Source organism: Harpia harpyja, chromosome Z (assembly GCF_026419915.1).
Source record: "Harpia harpyja isolate bHarHar1 chromosome Z, bHarHar1 primary haplotype, whole genome shotgun sequence".
NCBI lineage: Eukaryota > Metazoa > Chordata > Aves > Accipitriformes > Accipitridae > Harpia > Harpia harpyja.
The window spans coordinates 36670487-36685957 of record NC_068969.1 but is presented as its reverse complement, the minus strand read 5'-3'; the positions used below and the strand labels follow the sequence as shown (position 1 = coordinate 36685957).

Below are 15471 nucleotides of genomic sequence, written 5' to 3'. Positions count from 1 at the left end.
CAGTATGATGTGGGCAACAAGCTCCCATTCTCTGTCAAGCAAAGCATCTTTCTTATGCTAATCGTGGTATGCTGTATCCCACCATAGGTCTCTGTTTGCAATTTATTCTGCTGCTGTAAACCTGTAAGGATTGTGAATGCCCAAGAAGGACATCACAGCACAGCTAACTTTCACATAACTACGTTACATATTTATATGCACTGTCAAAATGGTGGGAAGATATGAAATTGAGTTTCACTGGAATCTAGCAGGCTGAGCTATTTATAAATAAGTGTCTTATTTTTGGTGCTTTTCAGAGAATGTGATGAACAGTGAGTGATGAGCAATTTATGTTGCTGATCATTTGTATCACAATAGAGCCTTGTGGTCTTTTTCTGGAGTCAAGACTCTGTTAATTTAGGATCTGTATTATTCTATAGTGCAAGACAGGACCTCAGAACAAAGACTAATGGGCAAGATTAAGAAAGGGTGAAATGAGCATGTCACCCTGAAAATGGAAGAGTAGGTAGAAAATGGTGTAGCTGAAAAAAATCTGAGGGTTCCTAGGGATTCTGGGCATCAATATTCAAAACAGACTGATCACCCATCTCTCTCAGAAGAATTTCTCAGTGTGAAGGAATCCTTTCCCACAGGTATTCTGCACGGATGGATTTTCTATTTATACAATGAAAGACAACATTAAACAAAATATGGCATAATGAATGGGAAATAAATGCCATTAGAAGGACTATGTGCTCTAAAGAGATCTTAGGGGTATAACTTGAATGAAAAAAGCAGGTTTTAACTAACAAGTGTGTAAGTATCCTCTACTATGTAAATAATTCACATGTATAAAAAGATGATCATAAGGGTGACTGAATCATCATTATTTTGGCTTCCCTGTGTTGACTGCTGATGTAAGATTCCTAATCAGAGGCCACAAGACTATTGTTAACTGTACCAGCCTATCCAGCCTATTTCTATACTGATACATTGTGATAAAAACTTTTAAAGGGGTGATTAATAGGTGGGTTTTTTTCTTCCCCGAATCTCTGGGGAACAAACACTGATGCTATGTTTTGTCATTTCCCCCACATTAGTTCTGCAGTAGACAATTTTATAGATGCTAGTGGGACTTCAGCATGAGCTGCTCCTCCGTGTGGTTGGAAGATAGCTGGTAACGGCAGCAGATCTTCTGCCAGCCACACCAGGCAGTGCAATTGGTTTTGCAGAAATGGCAATGAAGGGGGCATGTGGGGATCATACAGCACCACATCACATCCTTCTGTGGTCCTGGAGCAAGAAAACATCACTAAAAGTTACTGGTGCAGGTTGTGTGCTTGCTGGATGACTGGGGAAAGAGATGACAGAAAAGCAGAGCCTTCCTTCAAACTGTTTCTTGATTTTGTACTCTGGAAATAGGAATAAGCTCCTGGAAACTCCTGTTTGGCAAGTGCATCATGGTGCAATGACGTCTGAAGTTTTCACGTCTCAAAGCTTAAACCAAACATAATCAATGCTTTTTGCTTTAACTATTTATCTATGTTTGCCTCAAGGCTGTTATTATGTATTTGTCCCCTTGGAGCTCTATAGTTTATCACCTATGACATACAATTCAAACAGAGGAAACCCAGGCACATAACTCTTTCACCATGTTGCCCTTCCAATGTAGAAGTCAAATCAACTCCATGGTATTAGCGTACTAAGAAAATGTAAATCACAGCTAAAACAGTTTCAGTACACTCTCGAAAGAGGGCAACTATCAGCTCCAAGTAAAGGTTAGATCTTATTTTTCCCGTGTTCTGATGCTTATGTTGAGTACAGTAAATTCTTAAAAACAACTGTTCTCCTACAGAGAGCTGTTTAACTGATATATATGTGAGCCTTAAATGCTGAGAAAGTGATAAATAATTATGCTTTCATCTAAAATAGCACCAGAAAATTATCAAATTGTGAACTCATAATACTGACTTTTCATCTGATTTGCAAAAAAAGTTCTTTTTAAGCTGGTTTGAGTGAGTACACTATTAAGATGAGTGTAATGTAACTGCTTTATCAGTAGCATCACTGAGAGAGCCTGGTGCATAATACAGCTGCTCTTTGTGGCTATTAATTGCTAGGTCTAATAGTCTTTCTTTGCAACAAATGCAAAACTTCCTTTTTAAAATCTCAGTTTATGCTTGAAGATCTATCTCGTCCTTTAATTCTGTCTCAAGTTAGAAAGCCTTGTAAAATGTCTTATGAACAGCATGGGCAATCATTTCCTTCACAGTCTTAAAAAAGCTGGAAGTGGAATACCACGCCTTTAGGGAAATACTAAGAGTTTAAAATATGCCTGTGCAGCATATTCATAGATTTTTATAATGCATTTCAAATACTTTCCACATTGTAAAACAGGCTTTGGAAACTATCATCACAGATGAAAGCTGGTGAAGAAAAAGTAATAAAAATACTGTAGCAAGAAAAGGAAAAAATGGTGCCTGCTTCTGAATTCCCTAACATTTGGTTTCTCCTATATAATAATAACAATCTAACGATCACAGTAATTTCCCCATTTACTATGCCTTAGTGGTAGCTGAGGGTGCACCTGTATTCACGTTCACTCTTCTCCCCCTCCTTCTCCACCTCCCCATCTGCTCCCTGCAGCCATGGAGATTCAGGTGACTGAAACACTTCAGATAAAAGTTAATTAGCCAGCACGCTGCACACCACATCTTTTCAAACTGGTGCCAAGTGGAAACCTTCCAGGCAGACCCTGAGGCCTCTCCCAGCTCATCACTCCTGCAAGGATGCAGTCCATCGCAATGGAGACTTAGTGCAGCAGGGTGCATCAGAGAGGTTCAGCATCATGTCTCAACTTGCTGATAATGCACTCATGTACCTCACAGAGATAGGGATGGCTGCTTAGCACAGCAGTGGTACACACATGCTCTCTGCTTATACCAACAGGGTATATATATACAGGGATGCAAGACGCTCATGAATGGATGTATTGTACTAGACTGTGGGGAGATGATACAGTAAGCTCAGGACGAAGTGGTGAACATCAAGCCTGAACAGAGATATGTTTTGAAACCCTGCCTACAGCCAAAACCAAGTCACAAGGCCAGCTGCACCTAAATGTTTGGTTGCAATGCCCTGCAAAGGTGGCACGTAACAATTACTGTGGCTTACTGTGGCTTGTGGTACGCCATGCTGTCAAGTCCCTTCTCAGTTCTTCGTGTAGTTGTCCATGATTACCAAGAGTAATGTTAGTAGCTTGATGTGACAGCTGTGAAGCACTTGGGGCCAGATTGTGAACTTTTTAGTCACACTGATGAGGAGTCCCTTGCACAAATGGCTTTGCTGGAGCGTGACTCCCTTAATAAATGAATCATCTGTCATTGCTGCCTACTCAAGCTTAAATCTTTCTCCCAGTTCTGCTGTTACTTCCACCATCTGCATATCCTCTCCCCATGGTGGTGAGAACCAATTTGGCTGACTGACAGTGTGTTTGGGAATACATGGAGACCTTCAGGGCCACACCAGAAGTAAAGAACAGTCGCTGATGTCCAAAGCTGCAATCCAAAATCCACTGTGCCTGAACTTGCTCCCATTTATTAGAAAAACCCTTTTGGGTACCTATTGGTATGATGCTGCATGTATCCAAGCGACCTTGGTCTGTCTTCTGGTGCTCTGAAATGCTGACCAGATGTCTGACACCACATGCCAGAGCATCAGGTGGGACTGTCTCCTGAGATGCCCAGGTGCATCTCTCTTCCTGTAATTCTCAACACCAAAGAGGAAAAAAGGCTTCCACTAATTACACTCACCCTCCCCAGGGCCTCATACCCTTTGCAAGAAGTCCCTCCAGCAGCAGCAATAAACTGCAATCTACCTTTGATCTAATCCCTATTCCTTTCACTGCTTCCTAGATGTTGGCTTAGCAGCTCCCTGGGAGGTCTGCACTACTTTTGGGGGAAGGATTACTCACTGGAAGTTAAGTGTCCTTAGCCAGGGATCAAGACAGCCCTGCTAATTCAACCCTGACTTGGGCAAGCTGTTTCGCTCTGTGCTTGGTGATCCCAGCTCTTTGTACAGTACTTTCATGTAAAATTCAGTTCGCTTGTTTTTATGGTTCTGGAATCACAAAAAGTAAAGAAACAGAGAAGGGCACCTCTTCCTTCTTTTCTCAGTTCATTTTATTTTCTTGTGTTCTCTCCCTGTATCACTGACATTTATGTTTCCAGTTTTCTTCCTTCCTTTTCTTGTTTTCTTCCCTCTTTTCTCTGGCTCCTTTCAGCTATTCAGAATAAACTGCAATGCATAGCTACTGGTATTGCAGTGAGATTCGGTGTACTCTCGTTCAATCAGACTGAAAAGATGATCCTTGCCCTCTTTAAAAGCCCTTCTGTGTGCTACAGAAACATGGATTATAGCCTGATTCTTTTTTGAAAGAAAAATCCTAGATTTTTAAAAGAAAATGTGCTTTTTCCAGTTTTCTGCTAATCACAATAAATATATAAAGTCTAACCATGCTATGCCTGGATTTTTTTCATATTAAAAAATTACATGGAAATCCCCAGAGGAAAAGAATAGAGCGTGAGATAAACATTTTATTTGATGGCTTAGAACTGTAGCTAAATCCAATATAGCCTAAAGTTCCAATACTGTGAGTTTTCAGTATTTCATGAGTTTAAATAGTAAATAACTCATTAAATATACCCTAGATGAAAACATTTGTAAGTAGTCTTTGAATTTCATTGTGAGCATTGAATTGAATAACATATAGCATGACAAGATCCTTGGCTTTCTAATTTCCATAGCTCTGCTTCCATTTTAGTGGAAAGATGGGGTGCTTTCTCTGACTTTTTCGGGCAAATTCTTGGGGGCGGTTATACTGAACACGCCAACTTACATTTCTAGAGAGTGTTTTCTTTGTTAATAATCTGTTTAGTAGCATAACTTTGTATTCATGCAGTACCTGCTAGCAAGTTGTCTTTAAATTTGTATTTTTGGGCCAAATTTTGATTTCTACTTAGTGAATAAAGCTAAGTATTCTTTGGTGTTTCTTCTGATAATGCACATCATTCAGTAAAGTAATAATCAATGATTTAACCCTGTCATAGTTTAATCACTCATCATCCACATGAGTTTGTGCAGTGTATTATGAAAGACCTCTTCTAAGCTATGCAGTGAGGAAGACATTGTTTTGTGAACACCCAGAACAGCAGAAAACAAAAAAGAAAACGTCATGTATGGTATTGAATTCAGTATTAACTCAGCTTTTTCTGCATCAGAGAAGCAGCACAAGATGAGGATTGAGAAAATCTTGTTACTAGCCAGCTCAGGTATTTTCTCCAGAATCCAGTATGCTATCATGAGTACAGCGAGGAGAGAGACTGATAAACAAATGCACATCAAACTACAAAGCAGGTATCTTTGTTTTTGAGTTTTCATAACAATTCAATATAGATATTTGTTTTTCATTTATGTAGGAAATGTCTACTGGTATAGTATTTAAGTAAAAGAATCACCTTCCATCCACCCCTTTCCCAAATCTTAACTCTTTACCACCCTTTTCAAATGGAATCGATATAACTGAAAATACAACAGAACTTATAAAGCTGACTATGTGATTTGATAAAACTTGACAGAACTAGATGTACTTCATGAACAAAGTGATTATTGGCATAATTTTATCTAAGGATTCCCAGAATCAGATACCCTAAATAATTATAGACTCAGTGCACATTCTAAATCTGGGTAATAACCCCTTGCTGTATTTGAGATAGATTGCTCACTGTTGACTTGATGCCACTCAAGCAAAGAATCTCTGGTGCACGCATGTATTTCAAATAACGCTGCACTATCCAGTTTCAAAGTCTGTAGCACTTATAACACCCTAACTTTGAAATAAGCAGACATTCAAGCATATCCAACATTTCCTTAAATAATAATTGCCAGGAAAAGAAAAATGTACAGAAAATTATGGATGATGAATAACGGTGTGAATGGTAGTTGTGCAAACCAAGCCTTACAACTTATATTACAAATCACAAATACTATAAAATAAGAATACCTTTATGCTATCTAAGCTAAGTGTTGAAGAAACTTAGGGAACTTTAAGAAAGAAGCCTGCTATAAGATTTCACTGAGACTTGGGTGGTAAGAAACAATAAATAACTTTCTAGTATTGCAAACAACTTCCAAGTCTTGAACTAATATGCTTGAAAACACTTCTTCACCTCAAAAATTTGCTCCTCCATAAGCAACAAAACACCTGGGAAAATAATACGTTCTCATACCTCGAAGTGTCATATACATTTACCATATAACTATACCATTTACCATGCTAAAATATTCTAAGTTGCAAGATCCCTTAATCTCAAAAGCCCAGTGGTAGGATAGCAAATTCAATGGATTTCTGAGGGGCTTTCTTCCAAAGAAGAGGGGCTGGAGATAGCACTGGAAAACTTCACCCCAGCAGAGTTCTGGCTCCTTCGGTCTCAACAGGATGTTAAAATTAAGGATCCAGAGGAGAGAACTGAAAGTAAAAATACTCTCACCACTTTCCTGCATTCTGAAAAAGGATGTTTTGCAGTCATGATGAACTCCTCCTTAAACACTGTAACTGGAATAAAGAGACTGGTTCTTTTTTTTCTTTTCATTGCCTCATGCTTCTGAGTATGCAAAGCTTGTTGATGGAGGAACTATCCTTAAAGAAGTCCCCATGAGTAGGTAGGCTGCAATGTTCTGTTTTACATGACTAGATGCCTTTAGTTGTGTTTTAAATAGTGTTTATTATGACTCTGACAGTTTAGGGGACATGGATGACTTCTTGTATTATCAAGTATTTGGACTTCATGGTCTTAGAAGTCTTTTCCAAACTTAATGATTCTATTCAAGGTCAGGCTGGATGGGGCTCTGAGCAACCTGGTCTAGTTGAAGATGTCCCTGCTCATTGCAGGGGGGCTGGACTAGATGACCTTTAAAGGTTCCTTCCAACCCAAATCATTCTATGATTCTAAGTGTGCAACACACAGAGAAAACAGACCCTGAGCATTAAACGAAAAAACCACAAAATACAGAATGTGCCAATACAATTCCCAAATGTTATGCCAACACCACTTTCTCCAAACTTGAGGGCTTTCTGACCATGGACAAGAATATAAACAAGGACTCCTTTCCCTTCAACACACATCATTTATCAACTTAAAGGTAACAGATTGGCTTTAGCTGACAACACCATGAACTATAAAAACTACTCTCATAGCTGACAATGTTCAACACAGCACAGGAGCACAAGTAACACCATTCTCAAAGTAACAACCTGAGGAAAATGTATGATATAGGGGGAAAAGTATGTGAGAGGTCGGAGACTGGATCAGTTAGCAAACATTGCATAATTGCTTTTTAACAGAGGACTGTTACAATAAGAAGACCTCTTGCATGATGCTAGGACCACAACACTGCCAGCCAAACGTCAGTTATGCCTCTGAAATCTGTGTTTAAAAGAATTAATGACTCTACAGGATACCTGGCTACAGAGCAAAACTGTTAGTTACACAAAGCTTTTTTACATTAGCTGGCAATGTAAAAGGACTCTCATGTTATCGCAGATCTGTGGCCTAAACTGCAAGTTACAAAGGCTTACTATGAGCAAAACTGCACAGAGACCTTTGGCTGAAGGAGAAGCAGCTGAACATTTGTTTGCACATCCTTTCAATTTCCATACTTTTTTCCCTCAAGGCACCTCTCATAAACCCTCCTGAAGTGCACAAAATGTATAAGCCATACTATCTATGCAGTGTGAGGTGAGGAGGGTTGGTGATCACAGGGAAAGACTGAATACATATTCCTCATCTACACAGTAACTTTACAAACTTTAACATTTGGACTAGGTCAGATTAGCAATAACAGTTTGAATTACCAGAAACTGCAGCCAAGCATGTGTTTTGCAGTCTCTCCTGGAAAACGAGGTTTTTAATTTTTTTTTTTTTTTGCCAATCAAAACCACTTTTCTGCAAAAATGCAGTTCTGGCTCAAAGGAGGAAAAAAACTGTCTGTGGGCATAGTTGGACAGAAGCTTTTCCACATCTCCCTTCCCTTGCTGTAATTTCTGCCTGTCCTCATTGGTGCTTTGCATAGTCACTGTCTTGCAGATCAGTGTGACTTCTGGTGATACTGTACACACAGTGGTATTCCTAGCTGTTTCCAAAAGCAAAGATGTGTAATTCCCCACCCAGGGTGGTTTGATATATATGTGAACTATAAAGCTGTTTCCAAAAAAAAAGCTTAAATTCCTTTAAAAACAAACCAAAAATTAAATGTTAATGGTCAGTTTCTTTCTACAGCATCTGTTTTGAGGCTGAGCTTGCTACTTCACCAGGAAATTCACTGTTTAACCTAAAACTCTGACTTGATTTATTTATTCTTTTGACCCTCTCTGAAGTCATAGCAGTAATCAGCACTGCTGCAATTCCAGTTCCTCAGGAAACCAGATAAAGCGCACACTGGCTATGCAGGGACTGATGATTCAGATTTACTTTTTGTTTCATTGCTCTGAGAATAGTCCTTTTCATGTTAAAAGACATCAGAGCTACTAATCTGTCTGAAACCCACTGAAAATACTCCCCAAGTTCTGAAGTTCAGAAAAAGCTGCTGCAAACATGACCTCCCCTGCATTTCTGATAGCATCACCTATAAAATGGATATTATAGGCTATTCTTCCCAGACTCTTGGCTCTGAACTGTAGTACTAGAAGAGGTTTCACTGTGTTTATTTATGGTTCACGTTCCCTGGATCTTTTCCCTCTCCCATCCCTGGGAAAGTTATTAATGACATTGGCAGTCTTGGAACGAAAAAATAAAGTGTGTTTCTTCATAAAAACATACATAAGATGACAAGCATTGCCTCAATGGCACCAGTGCTCATGAGCTGCTGTCTCCAAAATAATGAGGTGTCAAAGCTTTGGTGCAATTTGCATTCGTGTTAGTAGTAAAGAAATCCAGTGGTTTTTTGCTTGCTGAATGACAGTGTTAAATTGTTACTTTTGCTTACCGAGAGTGTGAAAATTTACTAGAGTGACAGGAAACTCGGAAAAGTAAACAGCTTTTTTCAGGTCACAAGAGCATCTGGATTTACTGTCAGTATATGTTAGTCATTAAATCACATATACAAATGAAAATGAAAGAAAGTATGTCAAATTTTACTCCGTGCAGCAGCCCTTGAAGCCACGTGTGTGTTTTGCCACACACAATCCTGAACCTCCAGCAACAGCTGTCCTTGTGAGAGAACAAATGCTGTACCACACTTTGTGACGGCTGTTGTCTTGTGATTGTTAATTGTCGTGGGGGAAGACTGATTTTTTTTTTTTTTAAGTTTAGGAGAGTAGAATTTAAGGAGAAACAGACTTTTAAAGATGCTTGAATAACCACAAAACTTTTGAAAACATTCTAGGTATCCATCTGACTGTAGCTGCTCAGCTGTGACACTGTGGATTTCCTCTCGATGTTACATGTTTGAAGTATATCATCAAATGCCACAGAGGCAACAGCCAGTATTATTCAAATGTATTTCAGTTCTGGATCCTTATTTTCCTTTTCATTTTAAGTACTGCTTTTTGCCATCTTAGGCAAGATTTGCTCAAAGATCGACATCTTTTTCAATTTCAATGAATATCTGCTTATTATAAACTTCTGTATAAAGTAATTATGTTAACATTCAGCAGCAGTACAAACAGATGTGTACATTCCCTTCCTGGCGTAATGCAGAAAATGACACCCTGTTAGACATTACTGCCTTGAAACCATCCTAACAAAAATTCTGAATGCTGAGGAGAAGTGGCTTGAGACAGCATCCAGCGAACGTCAAGTTCATTAGCATGTTTGCTGTGCTCCTCATATGGTGGACAGTGGGAAATGTTCTTCAAGGGCAAACAAGTTTTGGGTCTGCTTCTGCAAGGTGTGCTGCAGTGGTGTTTTGGAGGGAGGGAGGATTGCTCTGCCAAAGCATCAGTGGGAAGGGTGACCCCAGGGAGGCCAATGCTTCACATTTCAGAAGCAGGGTTAGATCTCAGTCTTTTCTTCCTGACTTCTCTTGTCTGAAAAATTGCATGCTGGGCCTATTAGCAAAATCTGTCTCACCTACAAAGATGTCATTTACACTTGCCTCCTCTAAAATTGCCAATCAGTAGAAGTGGCCCATCTGTGGCTCCGGGGCTGTTAAGCCAGGAAGGTGGGAGGTCCATGGCACATTCATCTCATGCCAGTGCTGGCATGGGACTGCGAGTGACACAAAATCCCTGCCTGCAGCAGGTAGTAAGACACCAGAGGCTGCTGAGGCCAACATCTCCAGGCTCCCCCAGGGTCCAAGATGCTGTTGGAAATCCTGTAACTCTGGGAAGTATGTGAGGTAAGGCTGCTGGAGCATTGCCTCCAGAGTTAGCGTTAAAATGGTATTTATTACGTGAAGGTATGAAAAAAGAGTGTTCAGAAAGATGTCAGGCCCTCCAAGCCAATCTTTAGAGACTAATGTGTTACTTGCTGGCCTTTGAGTAAGGCTGGGACTTTTTTTTAAACCCACAGAGCCTTGAAGAGTGATTTTTTCAGCTCAGCTGAAAAAAACCCAGACTCTATTCAGCACAGGTTCAATGTCAAGCGTTGGTTTCACTGTCACTGAAGACAATGACACTTAAACATCTGCTTAAGACCAAAGTCCTGATTTGGATAGATTGATCCAGTTGGCTCCCCACTGAGAACAAAGTGAAAGTTAAGCAGGAGCTGTGAAGTCTGTGGAAAGAAGCAATGACTCTAACCCTCTGCTATATGCATTTAACTCATCTTGTGTTCTCAGGCAGCTTTGGATGAACTTCGACCCATCTTGCATGGAAGAGAAAATAATTCTGATTTTAATAGACAGAAAGCAAGGAGATGCTGGGTTCAGGATCTGGTCTTCAGGGAGCTTTGGCTATTGACTCCAGCACAACTGCAAGCGTAGCTGAAAAGCTGGTACATGGAACTGAGCAAACTTTGACGCTATTGGCACCAAACACGCATCACTAGTGGCATTTGGTGGCACTGATTACCCTCGAGTTGCTGCATAAATCCACAGAAACCTGAGTTACATGGGTTTTGCTGAGGTAGAGAAAACTAGCTGAGTTCAGACCAGCGTACAGCAGTCACACCTTCAATGACAGACTGGGAGTTGCCTAGCACAGACTTTCTTCTCCCACCTTTTCTGTCACAACCTAACACAAAAAATTACAGAAGTCTAACAGTGATCCAGGCTGAGTTATATATTTGCTTTTGCAAATTAAGTTGGTAATCTTTTCTTCTGATTACAATTTGAGAGCAAAGTTGAGCTATCTCTTATTATATAAAACAACTATTTCTCCTGGCTACTTAAATGGCAGCTTCTGCCATTTTACTCATTACTTCCCTTGCATGGGCTACACAGAATAGAGCATTTTCTTCCAACCCTTTTGCCTGAAGATAACTGGCATCAAACACATTTGCAAAATATTGAACTATCACCTTTTTCCAGAGTGTGTAACACTTAAGTTGCCATCTCTGTGTGATAGAAAGTTTAGCTCCCATTGGATATTACTACTATTTGTGCCTGACAGTCACACACAACGAATTTAGTTTCTACTACTTTAGTTAGGTAATTAGGTTTAGCAAAAATCTGATCTAGCAGCGATGCGTGAACTAAAGAAAATCCTAATGCTTTAGATAGCTCAATGCAAAGCCAAGTTACAGTGAACAACTTCCTTGAGAAGTGTCATCTAGTGAACAACCCACAGTGCCCACACACAGAGCACAGCATTTAGACAAGTAATAAATAAACACCCTGAATGCTGGTTTTAGCCTTTTTTTTTTTTTTCCCCCTCACAACCTTCTTTTTGTCTGCAAAGTGTGTCCTTCTCCAAAAGCCAAGCTAAGGACCTCCAGAAGAGCAGCTTCTCACCAGTGCATGTGCTGGACCCCCTTTCCCCTCTCAAATCTACAACTTAACGTGGCGTATGACTCCAGCCTCACGGCTTAGCTCTTGCCACCGAGAAGCAAAACACAGCCTTCCCACGGAGAGAATGCTCGTCCCCCTCCAACCCGGGGCTGAGAGCAAGGGCCAACACGGGAGAGAGGATGCAAGAGGAGGTAAACACCAGAAACAGCGATTCCGGAGGCTCCAGACTCAAACTGCTTCTCTCCGGGCAGGGCTCGGGCAGTGTCCCTCCCCAGCCCGACCGCTGCCCGGCTCCCACGGCCCGGCCCGGCCCGGCCCAGCCGCCCGCCGGCAACCGGCCGGACCCCGACCCTTCCCCGCAGGGTACCCGGGGGTGCCGGGCGGGTGCCGCCTGCCCTGCCCCTGTGCGGTGTGAGCCCTGCCCGACCCCCCCACCACTCCCCCCAGCGCCTTACCGGACTCCGGCGGGGGAACTCGCCCAGCACGATGCTGACCACGGGGATGCGCAGCGCCGCCGAGATGAAGTCCAGCTCCAGCATCTCCCCCCGGCTCTGCGGGAAGGCGAGGATGGCGGAGACCCCCTGCACCACCACGGTGTGGCAGAGGCTCTGCAGAAAGGAGACGGGGTCGTTGCTCCAGGAGGCGCTGGGGGAAGAGAAGGGGAAGAGGGGCAGGTCGCCCAGCCCCGCCTCGATCGCCATCACCACCTCCAGGGACAGGTTGTAGGGCAGCAGCCCGGCCACGCCGTTGAGGTTCGCCACGGCCAACAGCAGCGCGTCCCGCGGCGAGGGCGAGGGGGGCGGCCGCCGCTCCCCGCCGCCCCCCGGGCGCCGGCCCCGCGGCCCCGCGGCGCTCCCCCCCTCGGGGCTGCCGCCCGCCCGCCGCCCGCCCGCCGCCTCCTCGGGCCAGCCGGCGGCGCGGGGCTGCAGGTGGGTGGCCCCCACCCTGACGGTGTGGCCGATGCGCCGCAGGATCTGGCAGGGCTGCGGGTGGGACGCGGAGCCGGGCACCGCCGCCAGCACCAGGGCGCAGGGCGGCAGCAGCAGCAGGCACGCCCGGGCCAGGAGCCCGCGCACCCCCGGCCGCCACATGGCCGGGACCCGCCCGCCGCCTCCCCAGGCCCCGGCCCCGCCAGCCGCCTCAGCCGCCCCGCGGGCGGCCGGCAGCGGCATCAGCCGCGGCGGGCGGCCCCCGCGCAGAGCCGCCCCCGCCGCCGCCCATGGGGGCCGCCGCCGCCGCCGCGCCCACGCCCCGGAGCTGGAAGCGGGTCGGGGGGGGGCTCGGCCCGCCCCCCAAGGACCCGCGGGGCTGGAGCGGCCCGGCCCCGGGGCGGCACCCCGCGCCGCCCCCGCCGGCGAGGCGCCCCTGGCCGGGTCCTCCGCCCGGGCGCTCGCCCTGGCCGGCTGCCCTGCACAGAGCGAGAAGCTCCCCTGCGGGGCTGCCCTGCCCAGCGGCTCCCCCCCCGCCCGGCCCCGCAGCCGGGGTCCCTTGCAGGGCTGCCCTCCCCGACTCCCCTTCCCGAGCCCACCGTGCGCTCCCCTGCCCGGCTCCCCTCCGCAGCCCCCCCGCTGCACCGCAACTCCCGTCCCCGGCTTCCTCGCAAGGCTCCCCCCCCGCAGCCCCCTGCCCGGCTCCCTCCCCGCCCCCCCCGGCAAGGCTCCCTTTTCCAGCCCCCGCCGCCCGCCGGCCGGCTGTCCTCCGCAGCCCTCGGTGCACTCCCCTGCCCGGCTCCGGAGGCGAGAAAAGTTGCCGGTCGGCCGCGGCGGGCGCTGCCGGCGGGGCTGCGGGCGGTCGCTGGGCTGCGCTGCGCTCCCACCGGGAGGGACGGCGAGCGGCAGCCCCGCGCCGGCTCCTCCCCGGGCAGCCGGGACTTGTAGTCGCCGCCGCCCCCGCGGGCCGCCCGGGGGAAGAAGGGGGGTTTTCGGGGGATCGCCCGCTCCCTCCGCGCCTCTTGTTTGCTCCCCCCCCCCGCCCCGGGGAAGCGTCCCGGGACAGCCCCGACGGAAACCTCCGCCCGGGTGTTGTCGCGGGGCTCTCGCAGCGGCGGCGAAGTAAAACTGAGACCCCGGGCTGCTCCGACCCCGCAGGGGCTGGGACCCGGGGCGGGGGGGCTCGCCTCGCCCCCTCGGCTGGGGGGGCAACCTCGTCCCCCTCCGCCGCAGCGTGCTCGTCGGGAAAGCAAGCAGAGCTGGCTGCGCTCGCCGCCTTCCCCGTGCGCTGCTGCTTCAAACCGAATCATTTTTCGACATGTGGGACCCGAGATCCCTGCTCAGCAAGCCATGGACACTTTCTAAAATTGCTTTTATGACAGGACAGCCTTATGCTAAGAGAAAATAGGGCAGCGCAGAGGTGCGCGTCTGTGTGCGTGCCGGCAAGGGGGCCGTGGGAAGTGCAGTCCTCGTCTCGGTTCTGGTAATTGGGTTTAATCCTGGGCACTCGGGAGCCGCGCTAACCGTAGGTCTCGGACTTCAACACTCCGATCGGGGCACTGACACGCTCAGCGCTGTGTCTCTGGGGCGTGATCGGTCTCCAGCATCTCAGGGGAAGCCCTCTCCCACAGCCACGCTGTCCGTCAGAGGGGAAACAATCCCACGGCTCTCCCCCGCGGCGAGGTGCAGGCTGCCTACCGACAGGGGGGACGCCCAGAGAGTTGAATACGTTTTCTGCCTGTGGGACTCCTGTCATCTTTCCCTGGCTGGTTCAGCCCTGTTCGAACGCAGTGCAGTTTCCTGCTGTCTGCTGACCCGCGTGGGAGGACAGTTTGAGACCTTTCACGCCTGGAGTGGTTAGAAACCTGTTGGCAACTTCTTCACAAGCAGTTTACCCTGACCTAGTGCTAGCTTTATTCTTTAACTTGAAGAGATCTTCCTCTCTGAATGTTAACCTTCTTTCCCCTTTCTTTCTGAAATGTATCTTCAGAGTGATTTATGAAGAAACATCATATGCTCCCTTTCTTTTTCTTCATTTGGTACGCACAAAATCTGTGTAGAAGGAAACACTTTTCATTGTGCCGTATAAAAGAGGTGGTCACTACCCTCCAACAGGTCTGAACTGCATGTTTTCTAATTTAAATTCACCTTTCTTGAGGGGACATCAGCAGAGGTGTACACAGTCTTCAAAATGAGGTCTTTCCAAGGTCTTGTGCAGCTGTGCTGATATTTCTCTGTCTCTTATGTCCTTATCTCCATCATGTTATCACCTCGTCATACCTGCCTGCTGTTACCATGTTCCAAATGACCTGCAAAGCTAGTGTTTCTCTCTTACTGCTCTCTCTAAATCGATATGTGGTTGCAAAATTAGTTCCTAAGTGGAAAATGATGAACAGCAGAGTGGTGGTCTGTAGGCCAAGACTGACTATACCAGCTGCTACGTGTAAAGATGAGCTAATACTATGTTTAAGAGTTAAAAACAATTTCCCATTTCCCCTTTTCTTCTTCCTTTTTCTTCTAGTCTTATAATCAGATTTTTATCTCTTGGTATCTTCTCTGATCAACCCAGGTTCCTCCTGTCCCTTTTCCTCATTTTTTTTTTAAGGCATGGATCATA

At 45.9% G+C, this 15471-nt stretch overlaps 1 protein-coding gene across 2 annotated transcripts in view; it reads right to left on the bottom strand.

The window, feature by feature from the left end:
- The window catches only part of GRIN3A (glutamate ionotropic receptor NMDA type subunit 3A), an 80985-nt gene extending 67888 nt beyond the window's left edge, over positions 1 to 13097 (bottom strand). The window contains exon 1 of one of the 2 annotated variants that reach the window (XM_052775836.1): positions 12381 to 13097. In XM_052775836.1, the coding sequence (XP_052631796.1) occupies positions 12381 to 13097 (717 nt within the window). The remainder of the gene's footprint in view (positions 1 to 12380) is intronic. The other variant, XM_052775835.1, reaches the window with a different exon arrangement.
- Between the last annotated feature and the right edge of the window lie 2374 nt (positions 13098 to 15471).